Source organism: Oncorhynchus gorbuscha, linkage group LG24 (genome assembly GCF_021184085.1).
Source record: "Oncorhynchus gorbuscha isolate QuinsamMale2020 ecotype Even-year linkage group LG24, OgorEven_v1.0, whole genome shotgun sequence".
Lineage (NCBI taxonomy): Eukaryota > Metazoa > Chordata > Actinopteri > Salmoniformes > Salmonidae > Oncorhynchus > Oncorhynchus gorbuscha.
The window spans coordinates 4,860,275-4,879,173 of record NC_060196.1 but is presented as its reverse complement, the minus strand read 5'-3'; the positions used below and the strand labels follow the sequence as shown (position 1 = coordinate 4,879,173).

General features: G+C 44.6%; 1 protein-coding gene across 1 annotated transcript in view; it reads right to left on the bottom strand.

Annotated features, from left to right (window-relative positions):
- Positions 1-16,967, bottom strand: part of LOC124012357 (serine/threonine-protein kinase DCLK2-like) — a 109,500-nt gene extending 92,533 nt beyond the window's left edge. Inside the window, exon 1 of the mRNA XM_046325885.1 lies at positions 16,470-16,967. Within this exon, the coding sequence (XP_046181841.1) occupies positions 16,470-16,578 (109 nt within the window). The 5' untranslated portion in view covers positions 16,579-16,967. The remainder of the gene's footprint in view (positions 1-16,469) is intronic.
- Positions 16,968-18,899: the final 1,932 nt, after the last annotated feature.

Sequence of the window (18,899 nt, the reverse complement as noted above, 5' to 3'; positions counted from 1 at the left end):
AACCAGGAAGTATCCAGGCAGTTAATAACATCAATAGAGAAACATTATTAATATTGAATAATATTGCTCATTATGAAAATAATACTAGAATACCCAAAGCGACTTAGAGTGATGCGTGCATATATTTTTACTTATGGGTGGAATCAATCAAACCCACAATTCTCGTTTGCAAGCGCCATGCTCTACCATCTGAGCCATCCAGGACCTTTGAATCTAGTGCCAAAGCAAACAACAGGAGCAACTGAGGACATTGATCAGGGTGTGACACACAGGGATCAGTCCCACTGTCCCTTCATATCCCCCATGTGACAATGCCTGGACGTATGGAGGTGAAGAACAAATCACAACCAGTGTGGTGGAGCTCAGTTTATCTTCTCCTAAAGATCCATCAACCGAGACACATAAGGAACTCTCCAGAAAACAAGCATAGCAGCTGCATCGGAATGATGCATTGTTGGTAATTCCTCTTTATGAGATGAAATGGGATGAAAATGGGGATGAGGAAACAAGGCAGGAAACAAATAGGAAGTCACTAGTCCCCAGGAGAGAGGATATCCTGCACACAATGACAAAGCAGAAAATCCCCCTGAATAATACGATTGAGAATCCCTTGTTCAAAAATGAAAGAGCCAAATGGAGGGAAAACAATCAAGAGGATAGACTGTAGAATTCCCTGAAATGGTCTCTCTGTCTGGATATCGGCTAAATGTGTTATATAAAAGAGTTTTCATTCTGTTTCAGGAAGATTTTGGGGATGAATCCACTTAAAGACTTTCCCCAAAAATTTTCTCTAAGGACATTTTAATCAGCTACAGTGGAAGAAATGCATGCAGTAGAAATTAGGAAGGTGACATGACCCTGGGTGACTTGTTTACGGTTGCTTGAGCTCCAGTCTAACTCATCAAAACAACTCGTTAACAACAATTTTATAGAAGTATAAAACTCTTTATATATGTGATTCACAGTGTTGTACAGTCAATGACATCCTCCTTAATCATGCTTCTACAAGATCAATTCATCAAAACAACTCGTTAACAACAATTTTATAGAAGTATAAAACTCTTTATATATGTGATTCACAGTGTTGTACAGTCAATGACATCCTCCTTAATCATGCTTCTACAAGATCAATTCAGTTTTTAGACTGGAGCTCAAGTTGTCATGCAGTTATTAAGTTTCCATTTCATTAGTTCTTCTCAACCACACGGAGGAGCAGATACAGGTGTAGGATCTTAATTTGAGCCAGTTTGCTACAGAAGGAAAATAATCCTGCAGCAACAGGAAATGGGAATTAATTTGTGGATTATAATTAATGAACATTTTTGTAGGGGTTGATACATTTTTTCGTTAGGGCAAATCAAGTCTGAAATTTTAAACCTTGAATACACTACATGTTTGCATTTCCTGCAGTGCAAGAACAAAAGAGGGATCAAATTAAGATCCTACATCTGTAGAAGGCATCTGGAGATTACAATTCAATTTCTTTCTAAGCTGACAGGCTGGTGATGGATGTGTGTATGCGTGTAAGTGTGAACGCACGCATGTGTGTGTGTGCAGGTTTTTGTGCAGAAGCACATATGTTAATTTGGATCCAGACATCAGGTGCTGCAGCACAATGTGATTTAAAATGGAGTGGGAGTGGTTGTAGGCCAGAGGTCAAGGGAGTGAGGAAAGGGGAAGAGTTGACCAGCTCATCTGACTGAGGAGGGCCGTCACTAGTTAACACAGCCACATAAACCCCACCCATTTCCACAATTTATCTTCTTAAAATCTGATTTTAAACCTAACTTTAACCTTAACCACACTGATAACCTTAAGCCTAACCCTAAACTTAAATTAAGACCAAAAATCACCTCTTTTTTTAAATGAATTTTTACGAGATAGCCAATTTAGACCTTTTGGCTGTGGTAACTATTGACAACCAGAATCTTTGAACCATTTTATGAACCCTATGTGCATTACATTCATGGCTTCAGTAAACAATGTAATTGCAGGTCTTGGTAACAAGCAGGAATGTTGACGGTTGGTATAATATAATCAAAGTAAGTGTCACGTTCTGACCTTAGTTCCTTTGTTTTGTATTTGTTTTAGTATGGTCAGGGCGTGAGTTGGGGTGGGCAGTCTATGTTCCTTTTTATATCATTTGGGATTTCTGTGTTTGGCCTGGTATGGTTCTCAATCAGAGGCAGCTGTCAATCGTTGTCCCTGATTGAGAACCATACTTAGGTAGCCTGGTTTCACTTTTGAGTTGTGGGTGATTATTTTCCGTGTCAGTGTTTGTGCCACACGGGACTGTTTCGTTTATTAACGTTGTTGTTTTGCATTTTAGTGTTCAGGCAAATAAACAAGATGAACACTTACCACGCTGCACATTGGTCCTCCGATCCTTCCTACAATCGGTACAGTAAGACTACAATACATGCATGGATGACCCTAATGAATGACAGAGACAACATTATACCAAAGTAACTAACCATCATCCTGTTTAAAATGATCATAGAAGAGCAAGCAATTTTGAGGACAGTTCCACCACCTGCAAAATCCCAATTTAATTTTTTTTAATTTAAAAAAAATATATAATTGAATTAGGTATTTACATTTGACTAACTCCCAGAGAGTCCATTCATGTGTTTCTCTCTTCAAAGCCCTGTGGTTACAGAGCTACTCTGTGTCCCTCTCACCCTACACACTTCTGGGTAAAACCATGCATCAGGCCTGTGGCTACAGAACTGGAGGTCATGTGGTCCATGGTCACACAATTTAATCCTCTGAAGGGTATTCTCCATAGCATGAGTGCAACTGGCATGCATGGGGTTCCATATTGGGTCAATTATGTTTACATCTGAATCAGAAGCAGGGTTGTGGAGTAACGGATTACTGTAATCCGTTACGTTACCAACAAATATTGTAATCAGATTACAGATACTTTTGAAAAACTAGAGTATTACTAAGGGCATTACTTTTAAATTCAGAATGAATGTTTGTGGACATAAATCTTTGACACTTCTCTGTTTTCTCAATGACATTAAATTAACATTGAAAAAAAGGCACAAATTTAAGTTTGTTCCACCTGAGCGTGTCTGACCACAACTCAGAGACCGCTATGATGACACACTGGGAAAAGAGCAGAAATAGGCTTTTGTAGGATACAGTCCAAACTGTCTTCCAATGGTGAAACTACTGTCGGCATCCAAAGATGATCCAATTTGAATAAACATTTGGAGGTAAGGATGAGTACAGTGGTGTAGTCTATGGCGATACGGATATCACTTACTATTGATATCTACTTGGCGCATTGATGTGAATCACACTGCTGCTCTCTCATTTAGCTATTAGCGCTTTACGGATTGTGGTTGTTGTGGACGGGTGTTCACAAATCTAAATGTGTATTTGGAATCCAATAATGGTTGAATTCAAGAAGTTAAAGCTGCCTAACAATCATTGTTATGAAACCAGTGGACAGCCAGTGAAAATACCCTCTTGCAACAGCTGCATAGATCCCAGCCTATGGAATAAAAGTGGGGTTTATATTGCTCAATCTAATTCCTGCTGATAAAATAAATAATCCACAGGCCTAATGGACACATGCTTAAACTCAAAGACTTTTGATAGACTTGTAGGGACAATCTGTAGTGGCTACATCCATTTTTGGATTTAAAAATGATATATATTAATGTAAAGATATAATTTAATCATATGTAGTAGAAAGTGATGGGTTAGAAGAAGCCTACATAACCAACCCATTAAGTAAAATGTAACATCCATATATGGCCAGCTATGTAAACTTTAACATTGATTTATTCGGCAATAGATGTCGTTCAATTGGTAACATACATTTTTGTCTTCTTCTAATGTTATCAGATTACGTTACCGAGTTTGGGTAATCCAAAAATGATGTTACTGACTACAATTTTGGACAGGTAACTAGTAACTGTAACGGATTACATTTAGAAAGTAACCCACCCAACCCTGATCAGAGGTTAATGTTGTTGGCCATGCAGTGAGATGTTCTCACACATGTGGTGATGGGACCCACATGCATTTGAGTGACTACTGTTGGTTTAGCAAGAGCAGCTCTGCCACATTAACGATAGGGTTTAATGGTGCCTGCTAGTGGTCAGATTGAGATGTTGCATGTGTTGTTGTTGCTGAATTGACGTCACTTGAAGTTGTTTGACACAATGTTGCATTATAAACTTTTATAACATGTATTTCTGGATGATGATCCGAAATTAACAATGAATGTATACACTTATGCAGGTGTACTGAACATAGTTATTATTATTTGTATAAATTGGTTACTTATTCCTAAAGATAAAACATCCTATGCTATCCTATAAAATAATATTAATTCATACAATGTCAGTGGTGCTAGGAGAATAAACTAGGTCAGAGCTCTCCAACGCTGTTCCTGGAGAGCCACCCTCCTGTAGGTTTTCAATCCAACCATGTTCCTGGAGAGCTACCCCCCTGTAGGTTTTAACTCCAACCCTGTTCATGGAGAGCTACTCTCCTGTAGGTTTTCAATCCAACCCTGTTCCTGGAGAGCTACCCTCCTGTAGGTTTTAACTCCAACCCTGTTCCTGGAGAGCCACCCTCCTGTAGGTTTTCAATCCAACCCTGTTACTGGAGAGCTACCCTCCTGTAGGTTTTAACCTCAACCCTGTTCCTGGAGAGCTACCCTTCTGTAGGCTTTCAATCCAACCCTGTTCCTGTAGAGCTAATCTCCTGTAGGTTTTAACTCCAACCCTGTTCCTGGAGAGCTACCCTCCTGTAGTAGGTTTTCAATCAAACCCTGTTCCTGGAGAGCTACCCTCCTGTAGGTTTTAAATCCAACCCTGTTCCTGGAGAGCTACCCTCCTGTAGGTTTTAAATCCAACCCTGTTCCTGGAGAGCTATCCTCCTGTAGGTTTTCAATCCAACCCTGTTCCTGTAGAGCTACCCTCCTGTAGGTTTTAACTCCAACCCTGTTCATGGAGAGCTACTCTCCTGTAGGTTTTCAATCCAACCCTGTTCCTGGAGAGCCACCCTCCTGTAGGTTTTCAATCCAACCCTGTTCCTGGAGAGCTACCCTCCTGTAGGTTTTAACCTCAACCCTGTTCCTGGAGAGCTACCCTTCTGTAGGTTTTCAATCCAACCCTGTTCCTGTAGAGCTAACCTCCTGTAGGTTTTAACTCCAACCCTATTCCTGGAGAGCTACCCTCCTGTAGTAGGTTTTCAATCAAACCCTGTTCCTGGAGAGCTACCCTCCTGTAGGTTTTAAATCCAACCCTGTTCCTGGAGAGCTACCCTCCTGTAGGTTTTAAATCCAACCCTGTTCCTGGAGAGCTACCCTCCTGTAGGTTTTAAATCCAACCCTGTTCCTGGAGAGCTTGTCATGCAGGTGAAAGAGGACCCAAAAGCGACTTAACAGAAACAGAGTTTATTTAAGTCCAAACAGGGAATAACAGAAATCCTCTAGTCTGTAGAGGGGAATAACTGGAGAAGCGGCCACAGACTGCAGGTCGCTTCGGGTAGGCGCAGGCCGTAGTAGACAGAGACACCTGCTCACACGCAGCATCTGATGAAGGCAAAAAACACGACAGGACAGGGCGATACACAATCACAGCAAAAACACGACAGGACAGGGCGAAACGCAATCACAGCATGGTGAATACTAAACAAGGAACCGACGGGACAGGAACGGAACACAAAGGAATAAATAGGGACTCTAATCAGGGGAAAGGATCGGGAACAGGTGTGGGAAGACTAAATGATGATTAGGGGAATAGGAACAGCTGGGAGCAGGAACGGAACGATAGAGAGAAGAGAGAGCGAGAGAGTGAGAGAGGGAGGGGGAGAGAGAGGGATAGAAGGAGGGAAAAAACCAAATAAGACCAGCAGAGGGAAACGAATAGAATGGGGAGCACAGGGACAAGACATGATAATAAATGACAAACATGACAGTACCCCCCACTCACCGAGCGCCTCCTGGCGCACTCGAGGAGGAATCCTGGCGGCAACGGAGGAAATCATCGATGAGTGAACGGTCCAGCACGTCCCGAGACGGAACCCAACTCCTCTCCTCAGGACCGTAACCCTCCCAATCCACTAAGTATTGGTGACCCCGTCCCCGAGAACGCATGTCCATGATCTTATGTACCTTGTAAATAGGTGCGCTCTCGACAAGGACGGGAGGGGGAGGGAAGACGAACGGGGGTGCGAAGAAAGGGCTTAACACAGGAGACATGGAAGACAGGATGGACGCGACGAAGATGTCGCGGAAGAAGCAGTCGCACAGCGACAGGATTGACGACCTGGGAGACACGGAACGGACCAATGAACCGCGGAGTCAACTTACGAGAAGCTGTCGTAAGAGGAAGGTTGCGAGTGGAAAGCCACACTCTCTGGCCGCAACAATACCTTGGACTCTTAATCCTGCGTTTATTGGCGGCTCTCACAGTCTTCCCCGCAGACAAAGGCAGACCGGTAATGAAGTCTAAGGCGATGTGAGACCATGGTCGAGAAGGAATGGGGAGCGGTCTGAGACGACCGGCAGGAGGAGAGTTACCCGACTTAGTCTGCGCGCAGTCCGAACAAGCAGCCACGAAACGGCGCGTGTCACGCTCCTGAGTCGGCCACCAAAAGCGCTGGCGAATAGACGCAAGAGTGCCTCGAACACCGGGATGACCAACTAACTTGGCAGAGTGAGCCCACTGAAGAACAGCCAGACGAGTGGAAACAGGAACGAAAAGGAGGTTACTAGGACAAGCGCGCGGCGACGCAGTGTGCGTGAGTGCTTGCTTAACCTGTCTTTCAATTCCCCAGACTGTTAACCCGACAACACGCCCATAAGGAAGAATCCCCTCGGGATCAGTAGAAGCCACAGAAGAACTAAACAGACGGGATAAGGCATCAGGCTTGGTGTTCTTGCTACCCGGACGGTAAGAAATCACAAACTCGAAACGAGCGAAAAACAACGCCCAACGAGCTTGACGGGCATTAAGTCGTTTGGCAGAACGGATGTACTCAAGGTTCTTATGGTCTGTCCAAACGACAAAAGGAACGGTCGCCCCCTCCAACCACTGTCGCCATTCGCCTAGGGCTAAGCGGATGGCGAGCAGTTCACGGTTACCCACATCATAGTTGCGCTCAGATGGCGACAGGCGATGAGAAAAATAAGCGCAAGGATGAACCTTATCGTCAGACTGGAAGCGCTGGGATAGAATGGCTCCCACGCCTACCTCTGAAGCGTCAACCTCGACAATGAATTGTCTAGTGACGTCAGGAGTAACGAGGATAGGAGCGGACGTAAAACGTTCTTTTAGAAGATCAAAAGCTCCCTGGGCGGAACCGGACCACTTAAAACACGTCTTGACAGAAGTAAGAGCTGTGAGAGGGGCAGCAACTTGACCGAAATTACGAATGAAACGCCGATAGAAATTAGCGAAACCTAAAAAGCGCTGCAACTCGACACGTGACCTTGGAACGGGCCAATCACTGACAGCTTGGACCTTAGCGGAATCCATCTGAATGCCTTCAGCGGAAATAACGGAACCGAGAAAAGTAACGGAGGAGACATGAAAAGAGCACTTCTCAGCCTTTACGTAGAGACAATTCTCTAAAAGGCGCTGTAGAACACGTCGAACGTGCTGAACATGAATCTCGAGTGACGGAGAAAAAATCAGGATATCGTCAAGATAGACAAAAACAAAGATGTTCAGCATGTCTCTCAGAACATCATTAACTAATGCCTGAAAAACAGCTGGCGCATTGGCGAGACCGAACGGCAGAACCCGGTACTCAAAATGCCCTAACGGAGTGTTAAACGCCGTTTTCCACTCGTCCCCCTCTCTGATGCGCACGAGATGGTAAGCGTTACGAAGGTCCAACTTAGTAAAGCACCTGGCTCCCTGCAGAATCTCGAAGGCTGATGACATAAGGGGAAGCGGATAACGATTCTTAACCGTTATGTCATTCAGCCCTCGATAATCCACGCAGGGGCGCAGAGTACCGTCCTTCTTCTTAACAAAAAAGAACCCCGCCCCGGCCGGAGAAGAAGAAGGCACTATGGTACCGGCGTCAAGAGACACAGACAAATAATCCTCGAGAGCCTTACGTTCGGGAGCCGACAGAGAGTATAGTCTACCTCGAGGAGGAGTGGTCCCCGGAAGGAGATCAATACTACAATCATACGACCGGTGAGGAGGAAGGGAGTTGGCTCGGGACCGACTGAAGACCGTGCGCAGATCATGATATTCCTCCGGCACTCCTGTCAAATCGCCAGGTTCCTCCTGAGAAGTAGGGACAGAAGAAACGGGAGGGATGGCAGACATTAAACACTTCACATGACAAGAAACGTTCCAGGATAGGATAGAATTACTAGACCAATTAATAGAAGGATTATGACATACTAGCCAGGGATGACCCAAAACAACAGGTGTAAACGGTGAACGGAAAATCAAAAAGAAATAGTCTCACTGTGGTTACCAGATACTGTGAGAGTTAAAGGTAGTGTCTCAAATTTGATACTGGGAAGATGACTACCATCTAAGGCAAACATGGGCGTAGGCTTGTCTAACGGTTTGAAAGGAATGTTATGTTTCCGAACCCATGCTTCGTCCATGAAACAACCCTCAGCCCCAGAGTCAATCAAGGCACTGCATGTAGCACCCGAACCGGTCCAGCGTAGATGGACCGACATAGTAGTACAAGATCTAGATGAAGAGACCTGAGTAGTAGCGCTCACCAGTAGCCCTCCGCTTACTGATGGGCTCTGGCCTCTTACTGGACATGAATTAACAAAATGTCCAGCAACTCCGCAATAGAGGCACAGGCGGTTGGTGATCCTCCGTTCCCTCTCCTTAGTCGAGATGCGAATCCCTCCCAGCTGCATGGGCTCAGTCTCAAAGCCAGAGGAGGGAGATGGTTGCGATGCGGAGCAGGGAAACACCGTTGATGCGAGCTCTCTTCCACGAGCCCGGTGACGAAGATCTACCCGTCGTTCTATGCGGATGGCGAGAGCAATCAAAGAGTCCACATCTGAAGGAACCTCCCGGGAGAGAATCTCATCCTTAACCACTGCGTGGAGTCCCTCCAGAAAACGAGCGAGCAGCGCCGGCTCGTTCCACTCACTAGAGGCAGCAAGAGTGCGAAACTCAATAGAATAATCCGTTATGGACCGTTCACCTTGGCATAAGGAAGCCAGGGCCCTAGAAGCCTCCCTACCAAAAACTGAACGGTCAAAAACCCGAATCATCTCCTCTTTAAAGTTCTGGAACTTGTTAGAGCAATCAGCCCTTGCCTCCCAGATAGCTGTGCCCCATTCTCGAGCCCGGCCAGTAAGGAGTGAAATGACGTAAGCAACCCGAGCTCTCTCTCTAGAGTATGTGTTGGGTTGGAGAGAGAACACAATCTCACACTGCGTGAGAAAGGAGCGGCACTCAGTGGGCTGCCCGGAGTAGCAAGGTGGGTTATTAACCCTAGGTTCTGGAGGCTCGGCAGGCCAGGAAGTAACAGGTGGCACGAGACGTAGACTCTGGAACTGTCCAGAGAGGTCGGAAACCTGAGCGGCCAGGTTCTCCACGGCATGGCGAGCAGCAGACAATTCCTGCTCGTGTCTGCCGAGCATGGCTCCTTGGATCTTGACGGCAGTGTAACGAGCGTCTGAAGTCGCTGGGTCCATTCCTTGGTCGGTTCCTTCTGTCATGCAGGTGAAAGAGGACCCAAAAGCGACTTAACAGAAACAGAGTTTATTTAAGTCCAAACAGGGAATAACAGAAATCCTCTAGTCTGTAGAGGGGAATAACTGGAGAAGCGGCCACAGACTGCAGGTCGCTTCGGGTAGGCGCAGGCCGTAGTAGACAGAGACACCTGCTCACACGCAGCATCTGAGGAAGGCAAAAAACACGACAGGACAGGGCGATACACAATCACAGCAAAAACACGACAGGACAGGGCGAAACGCAATCACAGCATGGTGAATACTAAACAAGGAACCGACGGGACAGGAACGGAACACAAAGGAATAAATAGGGACTCTAATCAGGGGAAAGGATCGGGAACAGGTGTGGGAAGACTAAATGATGATTAGGGGAATAGGAACAGCTGGGAGCAGGAACGGAACGATAGAGAGAAGAGAGAGCGAGAGAGTGAGAGAGGGAGGGGGAGAGAGAGGGATAGAAGGAGGGAAAAAACCAAATAAGACCAGCAGAGGGAAACGAATAGAATGGGGAGCACAGGGACAAGACATGATAATAAATGACAAACATGACAGAGCTACCCTCCTGTAGGTTTTAAATCCAACCCTGTTCCTGGAGAGCTACCCTCCTGTAGGTTTTAAATCCAACCCTGTTCCTGGAGAGCTACCCTCCTGTAGGTTTTCAATCCAACCCTGTTCCTGTAGAGCTACCCTCCTGTACGTTTTAAATCCAACCTTGTTCCTGGAGAGCTACCCCCCTGTAGGTTTTAAATCCAACCCTGTTCCTGGAGAGCTACCCTCCTGTAAGGTTTTCAATCCAAGTAGAATTTGGGGTATCTGTACCTGTCTTTACTATTGATATCTTTCCAACTTTTATTTCACTACATTCCTAAAGAAAATAATTAACTTTTTACTCCATACATTTTCCCTGACACACTAAAGTACTCGTTACATTTTGAATACTTAGCAGGACAGGAAAATGGTCCAATTCACACACTTGCCAAGAGAACATCCTTGGTCATCCCTACTGCCTCTGATCTGGCGGACTCACTAAACACAAATGTTTTGTTTGTAAATTATGTCTGAGCGTTGGAGTGTGCCTCTGGCTATCGGTAAATAAATAACAAACAAGAAAATGGTGCCGTCTGGTTTGTTTAATATAAGGATTTTGAAAATACATTTGGGTACTTTTTCCACCATTGCCCAGTTGTAACTAACCCGATTCAGTTTATCAAACAGCTAATTATTTGAATCAGGAGCGCTAGATTAAGGTTGGAGCAAAAACCTACAGGACGATAGCTCTCCAGGAACAAGTTTGAAGAGCCCTGATCTATGTCCTTATGGGCCCTAATACTGTATGATTCTCCAGCACGTTATTTCCCCTAGCCCTCCCTGTATTACCCAAAATACAATCACACTGCAGGGTATACCAGACAACATTTACATTTACATTTAAGTCATTTAGCCAAGGCCGAGTATAGCCCACAAAGACCCCCGCGGAGTGCGTCACTTGAGTGGGTTGAGTCACTGACGTGGTCTTCCTGTCTGTGTTGGCGCCCCCCTTGGGTTGTGCCGTGGCGAAGATCTTTGTGGGCTATACTCGGTCTTGTCTCAGGATGGTAAGTTAGTGGTTGAAGATATCCCTCTAGTGATGTGGGGGCTGTGATTTGGCAAAGTGGGTGGGGTTATATCCTGCCTGTTTGGCCCTGTCTGGGGGTATCATAGGACGGGACCACAGTGTCTCCTGACCCCTCCTATCTCAGCCTCCAGTATTTATGCTGCAGTAGTTTATGTGTCGGGGGGCTAGGGTCAGTCTGTTATATCTGGAGTATTTCTCCTGTCTTATCCGGTGCCCTGTGTGAATTTAAGTATGCTTTCTTTAATTCTCTCTTTCTCTCTCTCGGAGGACCTGAGCCCTAGGACCATGCCTCAGGACTACCTGGCTTGTTGACTCCTTGTTGTCCCCAGTCCACCTGGCCGTGCTGCTGCTGCTCCAGTTTCAACTGTTCTGCCTGCGGCTATGGATCCCTGACCTGTTCACTGCGATTACTATTATTTGACCATGCTGGTCATTTATCAACATTTGAACATCTTGGCCATGTTCTGTTATAATCACCACCCGGCACAGCCAGAAGAGGACTGGCCACCCCTCATAGCCTGGTTCCTCTCTAGGTTTCTTCCTAGGTTTTGGCCTTTCTAGGGAGTTTTTCCTAGCCACTGTGCTTCTACACCTGCATTGCTTGCTGTTTGGAGTTTTAGGCTGGGTTTCTGTACAGCACTTTGATATATCAGCTGATGTAAGAAGGGTTATATAAATACATTTGATTTGATTTTGATTTATACCACCTACATGATCAAAATCTTGAGTAGAATGTCTCCACACAATGTAGGCCAGTGGCCTGGTAAGAAAGTTAAAATCACTCTCTCTCTAACACAAGCACACCCTCTTGATTTATCTTTCTCCCTCCTTTCGCTATCTAAGCTAATTGAATTATAGCAGGTCTCCTCAGGTTCGGGCATTTGTGGGGGGACCGGGTTTCCCATGACCCACTTCTCTCACATTCCATTAGAGGCAGGAGGGTTGGCATTGCCGCGAGGTCAGCCGGTGTATTCCAGTTCCCCAGCAGTTTGGAAAGAGAGAGACATTCCTGAGACTTCTTATGCTGACAACAGATGACAGAGAGAATCTGGCACGGGACTTAGAAAGGTAACACTGCAGGTGTGGGGTCTGCAAAATTAATGGTCAAAGTATCACTACAACAGTATACAATAGCATACTATTTGGTTGTCTGTTGTGAAAATGTCTGAGATTACTAAAATGAACATAGACAATTTCCAACTTTGACCACAAGATGGAGCCCAATATCTTCTATATTCAATCTTCAAACCAAGCTGTCCTTTTCATGTATGTCTGAGCTCTAAAACTCAGTCAGATTTGTATGAAACATCTCAGTAAAACATCAGACACCTTATCTGAAACAGAGGAGGCAGAGTGTGTGAAAAACATGGGATATGATGACATTAAAACAGGCAGTGGGAGTGAATGAGCTGACCGGATAGAGGTGCTGATTCACCCACACCATGTCATGTTTGATATTCACAGTGAAACCGTCCATGGATGCAACTGCTGCTGCAATGCTAAGATCTGGCACTGTATTTTCTAATGAGAGGAGTTCTCATGATACAGATACTTAATATACACAGTAGATTATAGTCTAGACTCATTTACACGGTTTTTCCTGACTAGAGTTTTTTTTTCTTGTCAGGTGAAATGTTCAGGAAAAACTCCAGTTAAGTTATTAAGGCTACAACTAACATTTTATTCCTGGTCAGATTGAGTGTTCAGGAAAACACTTGGAAATGTCAAGTTGCTATAGATGGGAAAAGAGGGAAGACCAGGGTATAGAGACACTGTGGTTCTGTCCTCATTGCTCCCCCATAGAACCACCACCTTGACATAAACCCATAACCCCATGCCACATGACAAACAGCCCCTGATCAATGCTAGAATGTAGTCGTATGACAAACAGCCCCTGATCAATGCTAGAATGTAGTCGTTGTAGCTGATGGATAGTTGCATGCATCCAATTTGTAAGTCGCTCTGGATAAGAGCGTCTGCTAAATGACTTAAATGTAAATGTAATCTTATCCCCCTCGGTTAGCCCAGACCTCCAGTGATTTATCCAGGGAGAACCTGTGCCGTTAACCCAGGGATGAGACACTTTTCCCTGGGATGAGAGAGATGAGGCAGGACCCAGGCTGGGGCTTTGTTTGACAAGTGTCAGCCTTGATTAGTCTGTCGTGAATGAAATTATGCCAACCTCCCCCTCCGGTAACAAATATCCGGCTTGACAGATTCATGAGGGCGCTAATGGACTAATATTTTCATCCAGCTGTATGCTAGGACTGGAGTATGTTATTTATCAGAAGTTATTCATTTAGTGATATGGAAAGTCCTCCACGAGAGGAGAGTACCATGATGCATGATCCATTGACATATTTCAAAGGTCAAATCAAAGGTCAAATAGGGGGTGGTATATTTGTCCTCCACTGCATGTACAAATGGGTAAAAGGGTCAAGGCCTGGGATCAGCCATTATTCACCGTGACCCTGGAGCAATTAGAGCTAAGTGCCTTGTCTCACCTTGTCGGCTCAACAACCTTTCGGTTACTGGACCAACACTCTAACCATTAGGCTACATTTGTGGGGGTGGGCTGGGAATGGAAATAGAGATAGGTTGTGTGTGTGTTAAGCAAATGTCCCTCAAGGTCAGAATTTTAGGGAAGGTTAGTTGCTCTAACGCTTGGCTGTAGACACCCTACGAGTCAACAGCCATGTATCAAGGAAAAATGGTTACCTGAACCTAGATCTGTGCCTGCTGGAAGGCAACTTCCTGCTTGAGCATCTGATATATGGCTAGAGCACAGATAGACCGTCGCTGTGGAGCTACAGTCTAGAACCAGACACATAGATGTTCAATAGATGGCACTGTTACCCAGGCTCATTGCTCTCCCTTCCTAACCTCTCTCCCTCCCTTCCTACCTCTCTTTCCCATCCTCTCTCCTTCCTTCCCTCCCTCCCTCCATCCTTTCTCCCTCCATCCCTCCCCAGACCTATTCCAATCTGGCTGAGGTGAGTTAGGTTCAGAGAAATGAAAACTTTTCCAACTCCAGTATGATTCTCCTCACATAACCCAAACCATCCGTTGCTTAGAAAGCTACCGGGGTTGCCCCTAGCAACGCACAAAAATAATACATTTAGTAGGCCATATTTCTCAACAAATGAACACATTCAGAAGTTATTGGCATGGGTTTTGAAATGCATTTTTAATTTCAAGACATTACCTCGGTGAGAAAACGGATCCGTTCCAAATTGGAGTCGGGCGCTAAAACGGGATTAGTGACATAGATCGTTCCACCCGGTGCCTGAGACAATAGTTGCTGTGGTTGCTAGGAAACCCGTCCCTACCGTCTTTACCAGGAGGCTTACCACCTAGCCGAGCCGTGTGTCCATGCTAGACAGATAATTCTTTCCTCATGATAGATAGAGGAGAAATGTAACCAGGCAACAGAACCTAACCTCATAGCTGTTTAGGTTGCATATGAAATGGCACCCTCTTCCCTCTAAATGCACTACTGTTGACCCTCAGTCAAAAGGGGTCAAATGCAGTGCAATCGGGTGCGATTACATAAGCAGACTTATACCTAAGAATAAACACCTCAACACGACAGGGAATATAACAAGTGACCAAGACTTTTCAAACTGATCAAACATTCACATCATAATAATGCTCTGTCGTTGGTAAGAGAGGGTGAATGGAAAATCAAATCCTCCCTTGATATATGGGTGATAAATACAGATATTGGTTTCATGTGTTTGAATATGTTGACTCTGAATGTTCAGATAAATGGTTTATTATGATAGCAATGATCAGGCTGTTTGAGTGAATCTAAATGCTACCCCGGTCCATCTGAACGGTGTCATTTTGTCTTTTCATCCATGCCATCCATCTGTTGGGCATTTCTATCCCTCTATCCCTTCATCCCTCCCTTGTTCACCCCATGCTGGTCCAGGAATGTTGTATATTTTGCAGCTTTGGGTTCTTTTTGGAAAATATTCCTCTATCTAACAGTGATGTGGTTTAGTGTAATCTCTAACAGAGCATGACGCACTGTAGGGCCACTTCAAATATGATAACAACAATACCACTCTCAAAGGTTTGTTAAGACTTAACACAGAACTTGGACCGCCTCAGGGTGCAGTGGCATAACACAAAACATGACAGGCTATGAAGTTTGATCATCTTTCTCGCGTTTTACTATGTTGTATGTCAATAAGCATAACACAAAACATGACAGGCTATGAAGTTTGATCATCTTTCTCACGTTTTACTATGTTGTATGTCAATAAGCATAACACAAAACATGACATGAGGTTTAACTCGTGTTATCTGATGTTTTAAGTCAATAAGGTTTTTTCCCTCCCAGTCGTACAGTAGTTGGGTTGAAGTGAGGCAAGGCGAGACGCTATAAGGTGATATGTAGGGCCACTGCGGATTTGTCTTGAACGGGGACACCGTTTTGGTGTGGTGCCAGACTCTGGCTCCGACGGCACAGTTGCTCTCGTAAAATGTTTTGACACCCACAATAAGTCGAAGAGGCAGAGTGCAGTGTTTTACTGTGATTAAATCCCCCGGCCTGTTTGCAGTAAAACTGTAGGGCTCTCTCTTTCTGTCGCTCTCGCAATGATCTCTCTCTCCTCTCTCACTGTGTTGCTCTCTCTCTCTCTCTCGCTCTCTTTCTCTCTCTGTTACTCCCTCTAACTATCTTTCGCCCTCTCACTCCATCTCTTCCCCCTCACAAACTCTTTAACCTCTCTCTCTCTCTCTCTCTCTCTCTCTCTCTCAGTGTGACCCAGACTCAAGGGGAGAGAGGTTAGTGAGGACAAGCCTGAGAATCCTGTTAAACATGATGGTTTAGACACTCATTACTGGACTGGATTCAAATAAAACTGACTGAATATAGATTCAGTGTCCCTAGATTAGAATAACCTAGTATTATACAAATGTTTGGTTTGAGAAATATAATAAAAAAATGTGTGTATATATATATATATATATATGTGACCAATTGAATAATGAATAAAAGTTTTGCCGTAGGCCTACATTGTTTGGAAGAAATCCTTTTTGACAACCCAGTTGTCAGTTTGATGATTGTTTAGATGAATCTGCACTAAAATGTGTGGCTCGTTTCTATAGGCAACATTCTCAAATAATGTAATCTTACACTACCTCGTTTGAATAGTAGTCCAACCGGACCTGTGTTCTCTTCGTTTACAGTCGACGGGAAGAGTCCGGGTAACAGTATCACATCACTGCCAGATTTCAGATTCTGATTCATAACAAAGTTTCAATGATACAGTTCTGACCTCCATCAGATGCCATGGTCGTATCATAGACTCTTCACCCTCCTCTGCTGCATTCACACCATGGTACTTGAGTCTTCATAGCCCACATTTGTCCTTCCGATGATGACTGATCGTTAAACCAAACGGCCTAATTGTTTAATTAGTTTGGTCAAAGGAGAAGTGGCAGCTGCAGGGTGATTCATGTTGTTGCTGCGTTTCCTGCTGCAGTAATGGCCTGTCAGCGGGAGGTGGTGTGCAGGCGGGCGGAGGGGTGGCGAGGAGTGATGCGCCCTTTAGCAGGAGAGCTGGCATCTGTCACTCGTGTCAGGGTAATGGGGGAGCGAGAGGCTGCCAGGTGGAACTGGGTGGTTGGCTTTCTTTGTTTGTTTCTACACTTTCTCTCTCTCTCTCTGTTTCTCATTCCCAACTCACTTGTTAGAGTCACAATGTGCGGTTTAGAAGAAAGGGAAAACAAACAAATGTGAGGTAGTCTGTTTTACAGTGTCCAGTATCCGCTCTGTACTACTAGCAGTTCTCTCATTGGGAGATTCTCAATTGGAAAAAGTCCATCCTCGACTGATAAGCGATCAAGGAGAGTGTCAATTTGTTAGTAGGAGAACTAAGGAGTATCCTCCCCTTCTGGATTACCTCGTTCGGTTCGAGGATGAACCAGAGTATCCAACCAGCCTCCATTGCAGAAGGCTTTTGACACTAGCCACGCCCCCTTTGAAACAGCTGTGCTTCTCTTGGAGGAGGAAAGCACATATTTAAAGCAATACGATACATATCCTTTTATCTATAAACGGTCTAGCACAATTAGATTTGTTTTTACAATTTTACTCATTTATTTTGTTATTCCCTGTAAACGTAATTTGCACTAGTGATTATGAAGAGTCTCATTTCTTACAAGCACATTTGTTTCCATGTTCTCTCCTCATTTATCTTTAACCTTTTTCAAAAGGAACATTTCCTGTTGTCCTCGGTTGGCTGGCGGTCATCTTTTGTTTCCGTCAAAGTCTTTCCCACAGCCCAGACAGTGGGCAGTCAGTCAGTCACGTGTGTCTTCTCCGAGTGTGTAGTTTGTGTTATGCCTTGTTGAAGTTAAAGGGCCAATGCAGCCATTTTTATCTCAATATCAAATCATTTCTCTGTAACAATTAAGTACCTTACTGGGATTGTTTTCAATTAAAATGGTATTAAAAAAAGCAAAAAGCTTCTTATTAAAGAGTCATTTCTCAAGAATTTGACTAGGACTCTGGGAGTGGTTTGAGAGGGGAGGGTGGTTTGAGAGGGGAGGGACAAACTGAAAACTAGCTGTTATTGGAACTCTCTTTTTTGTTTGTCACCAGGCAGGCCAAAACTCCACCCCACCAAAACAGGCTGAAATTTCTGTATTTTCATACAGCTCTTACACTAAAAGGGCATTATCATAAGTTTTCACAATTTCACAGCATTATTCCAACCTCATAGTGTGGAAGTACTAAAACACAGGAAAATAAAAATGTTGCTTGCACTGGGCCTTTAATGCTCGGGAGCTTTTAGTTTAAATATTTCAAAACAAGATGATCGGATGAAGTTTCCTTGTTGTGTGGTGACATCCATTAGTGTGATGTTCCGAGCCCATCCTAAGGGGGAAGAGGAACGAAGCCAGCAGAGAGAGAAGACCCCTAAAAGGATTTCACTATCTGCCAATAGACTTTTCTCACTGGCAGCTGTGTCACCTACACCAGCTAGACTACACTACTTTCCAGAATCACATCACCTTAGGGCTGAAGTTGTTGATGCTTGGAAGGATTTATGTGCCAGTTTTCTCTGATGTTCGCTTTAAAATGTGACCTGATTAAACACCTCAAGTCTCTCTCTCTCTCTCTCCCTCTCTATCGACCTCCCTCTCTTTCTCACACCTCTCTCTCTCTCTTTCTCTCTTCTCCGTCTCTCTTTTTCTTCCTTCTGTCTCACTGGTCTCTTTCCCTCTCTATCATACACTAACACGCTTCATCTTTTATAAGTCTGTAGATTGGGACAGGTGGCCTTTACATAATTGACCACATTGCTGTGTGGGCTCTTCTCCCTCCCCTCCCTTGGCGTGTGGGGCGGCTATGCCGGCTAAAACTCAGCCACGCTGCTTCCATCGAACCCCTCAGCTGAACCCATCACACTGTATCTAGAGCTAAGAACAGTCGCTAAGAGGAATCTCTCACAATCTCACAGACAAACTTTTGGGTAACTGCATAATGCATTATGATTCAGGTATGATGCATTGCAAGACTTGTCATAAGAATGTTATGACACCTTTATAATGGTTTATTGATGC